The 10,303-nt window shown below is 55.9% G+C and overlaps 1 protein-coding gene across 1 annotated transcript in view; it reads left to right on the top strand.

Moving 5' to 3' along the window:
* The first annotated feature begins 305 nt into the window (after positions 1 to 305).
* NHERF2 (NHERF family PDZ scaffold protein 2) overlaps positions 306 to 10,303 on the top strand; it is an 84,153-nt gene continuing 74,155 nt past the window's right edge. Inside the window, exon 1 of the mRNA XM_073648393.1 lies at positions 306 to 710. Coding sequence (XP_073504494.1) covers positions 489 to 710 — 222 coding nt within the window. The 5' untranslated portion in view covers positions 306 to 488. The remainder of the gene's footprint in view (positions 711 to 10,303) is intronic.

The following is a 10,303-nucleotide window of genomic DNA, read 5'->3' as shown; positions in this document are numbered from 1 at the left end:
AGACAAGGTTTGTTAGTGGTCTGTAACCATGGAGACACGTGCTTGCAGGGAAGCTGCATACACAAAACGGTAGCAAGTTTTCAAAACTAGTTAGATGCACTGATAGAATAATCCCTCCCATAAAACTGCATGTTAGGATCAGGGAGAGTTATCTAAGAGTTTGATTTGTCCAATCTCCTCATCTTCGTCTGTTGCCCCCCATCTGCAGGAGAACCCTGCTGATCACTGACATCTCCGCTGCTTCCCCCCATTGTGACCCCTCTGGAAGATTCCAGGTCGGAGCGGAGGGAGGAGCCAGAGCAGCATCTTTGTGGCTTTTCCTTGTTTGCAAGTGAAACACAAGCCAGAGGCAGAGACCCGAGCAGGAGGAGGAGCGGAGAGAGCTGCCAGCAGCGAGCACCGCACCGGGAGCAGCGCTCAGCTCCTCACTATGCCCCACTGAGCGCCCACTGCCCCGATCACCGCCGCCACTGCCCGACCACCCGCTGATGCCAGTCACCATGGCCCAGGATCGTCTGCAGCCGCGACTGTGCCACATACACAAGGGCGAGCAGGGATACGGCTTCCACCTGCACGGAGAGAAGAACAAGACCGGACAGTACATCCGCAAGGTAGAGCCCGGCTCCCCGGCAGAGCTGGCCGGCCTGAAGGCTGGCGACCGGGTGCTGGAAGTCAACGGGGACAACGTGGAGAAGGAGACGCATCACCAGGTACCGGGACACTCAGCAGCACTAGTACCGGGACACTGATCAGTACTAGTACCGGGACCCTGAGCAGCACTAGTACCGGGACACTGATCAATACTAGTACCGGGACACTGAGCAGCACTAGTACCGGGACACTGATCAGTACTAGTACCGGGACCCTGAGCAGCACTAGTACCGGGACACTGATCAATACTAGTACCGGGACACTGAGCAGCACTAGTACCGGGACACTGAGCAGCACTAGTACCGGGACACTGAGCAGCACTAGTACCGGGACACTGAGCAGCGCTAGTACCGGGACACTGAGCAGCACTAGTACCGGGACACTGAGCAGCGCTAGTACCGGGACACTGAGCAGCACTAGTACCGGGACACTGAGCAGCACTAGTACCGGGACCGGGACACTGACCAGTACTAGTACCGGGACACTGAGCAGCACTAGTACCGGGACACTGAGCAGCACTAGTACCGGGACACTGATCAGCACTAGTACCGGGACACTGATCAGCACTAGTACCGGGACACTGATCAGCAATAGTACCGGGACACTGATCAGCACTAGTACCGGGACACTGATCAGCACTAGTACCGGGACACTGAGCAGCGCTAGTACCGGGACACTGAGCAGCGCTAGTACCGGGACACTGAGCAGCGCTAGTACCGTGACACTGAGCAGCGCTAGTACCGGGACACTGAGCAGCGCTAGTACCGGGACACTGAGCAGCGCTAGTACCGGGACACTGAGCAGCGCTAGTACCGGGACACTGAGCAGCGCTAGTACCGGGACACTGAGCAGCGCTAGTACCGGGACACTGAGCAGCACTAGTACCGGGACACTGAGCAGCACTAGTACCGGGACACTGACCAGCACTAGTACCGGGACACTGACCAGCACTAGTACCGGGACACTGACCAGCACTAGTACCGGGACACTGAGCAGCACTAGTACCGGGACACTGAGCAGCACTAGTACCGGGACACTGAGCAGCACTAGTACTGGGACACTGACCAGTACTAGTACCGGGACACTGAGCGGCACTAGTACCGGGACACTGATCAGCACTAGTACCGGGACACTGATCAGCACTAGTACCGGGACACTGAGCAGCACTAGTACCGGGACACTGAGCAGCGCTAGTACCGGGACACTGAGCAGCGCTAGTACCGGGACACTGAGCAGCACTAGTACCGGGACACTGAGCAGCACTAGTACCGGGACCGGGACACTGAGCAGTACTAGTACCGGGACACTGAGCAGCACTAGTACCGGGACACTGAGCAGCACTAGTACCGGGACACTGATCAGCACTAGTACCGGGACACTGATCAGCACTAGTACCGGGACACTGATCAGCACTAGTACCGGGACACTGATCAGCGCTAGTACCGGGACACTGAGCAGCGCTAGTACCGGGACACTGAGCAGCGCTAGTACCGTGACACTGAGCAGCGCTAGTACCGGGACACTGAGCAGCGCTAGTACCGGGACACTGAGCAGCGCTAGTACCGGGACACTGAGCAGCGCTAGTACCGGGACACTGAGCAGCGCTAGTACCGGGACACTGAGCAGCGCTAGTACCGGGACACTGAGCAGCGCTAGTACCGGGACACTGAGCAGCGCTAGTACCGGGACACTGAGCAGCACTAGTACCGGGACACTGAGCAGCACTAGTACCGGGACACTGACCAGCACTAGTACCGGGACACTGACCAGTACTAGTACCGGGACACTGAGCAGCACTAGTACCGGGACCGGGACACTGACCAGTACTAGTATTGGGACACTGAGCAGCACTAGTACCGGGACATTGACCAGTACTAGTACTGGGACACTGAGCAGCACTAGTACCGGGACACTGAGCAGCACTAGTACCGGGACCAGGACACTGAGCAGCACTAGTACCGGGACACTGACCAGTACTAGTACCGGGACACTGGGGACACTGACCAGTACTAGTACTGGGACACTGAGCAGCACTAGTACCGGGACTGGGACACTGAGCAGTACTAGTACCGGGACACTGAGCAGCACTAGTACCGGGACACTGACCACTCCTAGTACCGGGACCGGGACACTGAGCAGTACTAGTACCGGAACCGGGACACTGACCAGTACTAGTAACGGGACACTGACCAGTACTAGTACCGAGACATTGACCAGTACTAGGACCGGGATACTGAGCAGCACTAGCACCGGGACACTGACCAGTACTAGTACCGGGACACTGACCAGCACTAGCACCGGGACACTGACGAGTACTAGTACGGGGACACTGAGCAGCACTAGTACCGGGACCGGGACACTGACCAGTACTAGTACCGGGACACTGACCAGTACTAGTACCGGGACCGGGACACTGACCAGTACTAGCACTGGGACACTGAGCAGCACTAGTACCGGGACCGGGACACTGACCAGTACTAGCACTGGGACACTGAGCAGCACTAGTACCAGGACCGGGACACTGACCAGTACTAGTACCGGGACACTGAGCAGCACTAGTACCGGGACCGGGACACTGACCAGTACTAGTACTGGGACCGGGACACTGACCAGTACTAGTACTGGGACACTGAGCAGCACTAGTACCGGGACCGAGACACTGAGCAGTGCTAGTACCGGGACCGGGACACTGAGCAGCGCTAGTACCGGGACCGGGACACTGACCAGTATTAGTACCGGGACACTGAGCAGCACTAGTACCGGGACCGGGACACTGACCAGTACTACTAGTACTGGGACACTGAGCAGCACTAGTACCGGGACACTGGGCAGCACTAGTACTGGGACCGGGACACTGAGCAGCACTAGTATCTGGACCGGGACACTGAACAGCACTAGTACCGGGGCACTGAGCAGTACTAGTACCGGGACACTGAGCAGCACTAGTACCGGGACCGGGACACTGACCAGTACTAGTACCGGGACACTGAGCAGCACTAGTACCGGGACCGGGACACTGAGCAGAACTAGTAACGGGACACTGACCAGTACTAGGACCGGGACACTGAGCAGCACTAGCACTGGGACCGGAACACTGACCAGTGCTAGTACCGGGACCAGGACACTGACCAGTACTAGTACCAGGACCGGGACACTGACCAGTACTAGTACCGGGACCGGGATACTGACCAGTACTAGGACCAGGACACTGAACAGCACTAGTACCGGGACACTGAGCAGCACTAGTACCGGGACACTGAGCAGCACTAGTACCGGGACGCTGAGCTGCACTGGTACCGGCACCGGGACACTGACCAGTACTAGTACTGGGACCGGGACACTGACCAGCACTAGTACCGGGACCGGGACACTGACCAGTACTAGTACCGGGACTGGGACACTGAGCTGCACTAGTACCGGGACCAGGACACTGACCAGTATTAGTTATGGGACCGGGACACTGACCAGTACTAGTACCAGGGCCGGGACACTGACCAGCACTAGCACCGGGACACTGACCAGTACTAGTATCGGGACCGGGACACTGACAAGCACTAGCATCGGGACACTGACCAGTACTAGTACGGGGACACTGAGCAGCACTAGTACTGGGACCGGGACACTGACCAGTACTAGTACCGGGACACTGACCAGTTCTAGTACTGGAACACTGAGCAGTACTAGTACCGGGACACTGAGCAGCACTAGTACCGGGATACTGACCAGTACTAGTACCAGGACCGGGACACTGACCAGTACTAGTACTGGGACACTGAGCAGCACTAGTACCGGGACCGGGACACTGAGCAGCACTAGTACCGGGACACTGACCAGTGCTAATACCGGGACACTGAGCAGCAGTAGTACCGGGACCGGGACACTGACCAGTACTAGTACCGGAACACTGAGCAGCACTAATACCGGGACACTGACCAGTACTAGTACCGGGACCGGGACACTGACCAGTACTAGTACCGGGACACTGAGCAGCGCTAGTACCGGGACACTGAGCAGCGCTAGTACCGGGACACTGAGCAGCGCTAGTACCGGGACACTGAGCAGCGCTAGTACCGGGACACTGAGCAGCACTAGTACCGGGACACTGAGCAGCACTAGTACCGGGACACTGACCAGCACTAGTACCGGGACACTGACCAGCACTAGTACCGGGACACTGACCAGTACTAGTACCGGGACACTGAGCAGCACTAGTACCGGGACACTGAGCAGCACTAGTACTGGGACACTGACCAGTACTAGTACCGGGACACTGAGCGGCACTAGTACCGGGACACTGATCAGCACTAGTACCGGGACACTGATCAGCACTAGTACCGGGACACTGAGCAGCACTAGTACCGGGACACTGAGCAGCGCTAGTACCGGGACACTGAGCAGCGCTAGTACCGGGACACTGAGCAGCACTAGTACCGGGACACTGAGCAGCACTAGTACCGGGACCGGGACACTGACCAGTACTAGTACCGGGACACTGAGCAGCACTAGTACCGGGACACTGAGCAGCACTAGTACCGGGACACTGATCAGCACTAGTACCGGGACACTGATCAGCACTAGTACCGGGACACTGATCAGCACTAGTACCGGGACACTGATCAGCACTAGTACCGGGACACTGATCAGCGCTAGTACCGGGACACTGAGCAGCGCTAGTACCGGGACACTGAGCAGCGCTAGTACCGTGACACTGAGCAGCGCTAGTACCGGGACACTGAGCAGCGCTAGTACCGGGACACTGAGCAGCGCTAGTACCGGGACACTGAGCAGCGCTAGTACCGGGACACTGAGCAGCGCTAGTACCGGGACACTGAGCAGCGCTAGTACCGGGACACTGAGCAGCGCTAGTACCGGGACACTGAGCAGCACTAGTACCGGGACACTGACCAGCACTAGTACCGGGACACTGACCAGTACTAGTACCGGGACACTGAGCAGCACTAGTACCGGGACCGGGACACTGACCAGTACTAGTACCGGGACACTGAGCAGCACTAGTACCGGGACATTGACCAGTACTAGTACTGGGACACTGAGCAGCACTAGTACCGGGACACTGAGCAGCACTAGTACCGGGACCAGGACACTGAGCAGCACTAGTACCGGGACACTGACCAGTACTAGTACCGGGACACTGGGGACACTGACCAGTACTAGTACTGGGACACTGAGCAGCACTAGTACCGGGACTGGGACACTGAGCAGTACTAGTACCGGGACACTGAGCAGCACTAGTACCGGGACACTGACCACTCCTAGTACCGGGACCGGGACACTGAGCAGTACTAGTACCGGAACCGGGACACTGACCAGTACTAGTAACGGGACACTGACCAGTACTAGTACCGAGACATTGACCAGTACTAGGACCGGGATACTGAGCAGCACTAGCACCGGGACACTGACCAGTACTAGTACCGGGACACTGACCAGCACTAGCACCGGGACACTGACGAGTACTAGTACGGGGACACTGAGCAGCACTAGTACCGGGACCGGGACACTGACCAGTACTAGTACCGGGACACTGACCAGTACTAGTACCGGGACCGGGACACTGACCAGTACTAGCACTGGGACACTGAGCAGCACTAGTACCGGGACCGGGACACTGACCAGTACTAGCACTGGGACACTGAGCAGCACTAGTACCAGGACCGGGACACTGACCAGTACTAGTACCGGGACACTGAGCAGCACTAGTACCGGGACCGGGACACTGACCAGTACTAGTACTGGGACCGGGACACTGACCAGTACTAGTACTGGGACACTGAGCAGCACTAGTACCGGGACCGAGACACTGAGCAGTGCTAGTACCGGGACCGGGACACTGAGCAGCGCTAGTACCGGGACCGGGACACTGACCAGTATTAGTACCGGGACACTGAGCAGCACTAGTACCGGGACCGGGACACTGACCAGTACTACTAGTACTGGGACACTGAGCAGCACTAGTACCGGGACACTGAGCAGCACTAGTACTGGGACCGGGACACTGAGCAGCACTAGTATCTGGACCGGGACACTGAACAGCACTAGTACCGGGGCACTGAGCAGTACTAGTACCGGGACACTGAGCAGCACTAGTACCGGGACCGGGACACTGACCAGTACTAGTACCGGGACACTGAGCAGCACTAGTACCGGGACCGGGACACTGAGCAGAACTAGTAACGGGACACTGACCAGTACTAGGACCGGGACACTGAGCAGCACTAGCACTGGGACCGGAACACTGACCAGTGCTAGTACCGGGACCAGGACACTGACCAGTACTAGTACCAGGACCGGGACACTGACCAGTACTAGTACCGGGACCGGGACACTGACCAGTACTAGGACCAGGACACTGAACAGCACTAGTACCGGGACACTGAGCAGCACTAGTACCGGGACACTGAGCAGCACTAGTACCGGGACGCTGAGCTGCACTGGTACCGGCACCGGGACACTGACCAGTACTAGTACTGGGACCGGGACACTGACCAGCACTAGTACCGGGACCGGGACACTGACCAGTACTAGTACCGGGACTGGGACACTGAGCTGCACTAGTACCGGGACCAGGACACTGACCAGTATTAGTTATGGGACCGGGACACTGACCAGTACTAGTACCAGGGCCGGGACACTGACCAGCACTAGCACCGGGACACTGACCAGTACTAGTATCGGGACCGGGACACTGACAAGCACTAGCATCGGGACACTGACCAGTACTAGTACGGGGACACTGAGCAGCACTAGTACTGGGACCGGGACACTGACCAGTACTAGTACCGGGACACTGACCAGTTCTAGTACTGGAACACTGAGCAGTACTAGTACCGGGACACTGAGCAGCACTAGTACCGGGATACTGACCAGTACTAGTACCAGGACCGGGACACTGACCAGTACTAGTACTGGGACACTGAGCAGCACTAGTACCGGGACCGGGACACTGAGCAGCACTAGTACCGGGACACTGACCAGTGCTAATACCGGGACACTGAGCAGCAGTAGTACCGGGACCGGGACACTGACCAGTACTAGTACCGGAACACTGAGCAGCACTAATACCGGGACACTGACCAGTACTAGTACCGGGACCGGGACACTGACCAGTACTAGTACCGGGACACTGACCAGTACTAGTACCGGGACACTGACCAGTACTAGTACTGGGACACTGAGCAGCACTAGTACTGGGACACTGAGCAGCACTAGTACCGGGACACTGAGCAGCACTAGTACCGGGACAATGACCAGTACTAGTACCGGGACACTGAGCAGCACTAGTACTGGGACCGGGACATTGACCAGTACTAGTACCGGGACCGGGACACTGAGCAGCAGTAGTACCGGGACATTGAGCAGTACTAGTACCGGGACCGGGACACTGAGCAGCACTAGTACCGGGACCAGGACACTGACCAGTACTAGCACCGGGACCGGGACACTGAGCAGCACTAGTACCGGGACTGGGACACTGAGCAGCACTAGTACCGGGACACTGACCAGTACTAGTTATGGGACCGGGACACTGACTAGTACCAGGACCGGGACACTGACCAGCACTAGCACCGGGACAGTAGCACCGGGACACTGACCAGTACTAGTACCTGGACCGGGACACTGACTAGCACTAGTACCGGGGCACTGACCAGCACTAGTACCGGGACCGGGGCACTGACCAGCACTAGTACCGTGACCAGGACACTGACCAGTACTAGTACCGGGACCGGGACACTGACCAGTACTAGGACCGGGACCGGGACACTGACCAGCACTAGCACCGGGAGCGGGACACTGACCAGCTCTAGCACTGGGACCGGGACACTAACCAGTACTAGTACCGGGACCGGGACACTGACCAACACTATCACCGGGACCGGGACACTGACCAGTACTGGGACTGGGACACTGACCAGTACTAGTTACAGGACCGGGACACTGACCAGTACTAGTTGCGGGACCGGGACACTGACCAGTACTAGTACCGGGACTGGGACACTGACTAGCACTAGCACAGGGACACTGACCAGTTCTAGTACCGGGACCGGGACACTGACCAGTACTAGAACCGGGACACTGACCAGTACTAGTACCGGGACCGGGACACTGACCAGTACTAGGACCGGGACACTGACCAGTACTAGTACCGGGACACTGATCAGTACTAGTACCGAGACACTGACCAGTACTAGTACCGAGACACTGACCAGTACTAGTACCGGGACACTGATCAGTACTAGTACCGAGACACTGACCAGTACTAGTACCGAGACACTGACCAGCACTAGTACCGTGACCGGGACTCTGACCAGCTCTAGCACTGGGACCGGGACACTAACCAGTACTAGTACCGGGACCGGGACACTGACCAACACTATCACTGGGACCGGGACACTGACCAGTACTGGGACTGGGACACTGACCAATACTAGTTACAGGACCGGGACACTGACCAGTACTAGTTGCGGGACCGGGACACTGACGAGTACTAGTACCGGGACTGGGACACTGACTAGCACTAGCACAGGGACACTGACCAGTTCTAGTACCGGGACCGGGACACTGACCAGTACTAGGACCGGGACACTGACCAGTACTAGGACCGGGACACTGACCAGTACTAGTACCGGGACCGGGACACTGACCAGTACTAGGACCGGGACACTGACCAGTACTAGTACCGGGACACTGATCAGTACTAGTACCGAGACACTGACCAGTACTAGTACCGGGACACTGATCAGTACTAGTACCGAGACACTGACCAGTACTAGTACCGAGACACTGACCAGCACTAGTACCGTGACCGGGACACTGACCAGTACTAGTACCGGGACACTGACCAGTACTAGTACTGGGATCGGGACACTGACCAGTACTAGTACTGGGACCGGGACACTGACCAGCACTAGCACTCAACTTATATATACACTGCTGTATGTTATACTGTACATTATATACTGCTGTACATTATACATTATATACTCCTGTACATTATATACTGCTGTACATTATACATTATATACTCCTGTACATTATATACTGCTGTACATTATACATTATATACTGCTGTACATTATACATTATATACTCCTGTACATTATACATTATATACTGCTGTACATTATACATTATATACTCCTGTACATTATATACTGCTGTACATTATAGATGATATACTGCTGTGCATTATATACTGCTGTACATTATACACTGCTGTACATTATATATTATATAAGTATAAAAAATTCGCGCTGAGCTGTCGGAAAACAAGGAGGGAAAGAGATTGGATTATCAATAAAATGAATTTATTACAAATAAGTTAAAAAGGCATAAATAGCAATTCAAAAGGTAATTATGAATGTGTCCCCAGAGGTGGGTAAGTAAAAGTCCAATTGATAGTAGCCAGTCAGGGTATCAGAGGGACCATAGATTAGCAATGATACCTAGAAGGGAATGAGAGGGGAGGTGTATCAGTAGAGAATGTTTTGGTTCTTATTGTAAAGGCTGATGAAAAGGAATAGTTACCTTCCTTGTACAAGTGTGTTCCTATATTGCGTATTCTCACCGGGAGTGGTATCCAAGTGGCTAGAATATATAGGTGCCTATTTGTGCAAGAGATTTATAAAAAATT

This window comes from Phyllobates terribilis, unplaced genomic scaffold, assembly GCF_046119375.1.
Source record: "Phyllobates terribilis strain yellow unplaced genomic scaffold, ASM4611937v1 Scaffold_9__5_contigs__length_417890890, whole genome shotgun sequence".
Classification (NCBI taxonomy): domain Eukaryota; kingdom Metazoa; phylum Chordata; class Amphibia; order Anura; family Dendrobatidae; genus Phyllobates; species Phyllobates terribilis.
The sequence above is the reverse complement of the archived record's forward strand: the minus strand, read 5'-3'. Positions and strand labels throughout refer to the sequence as shown.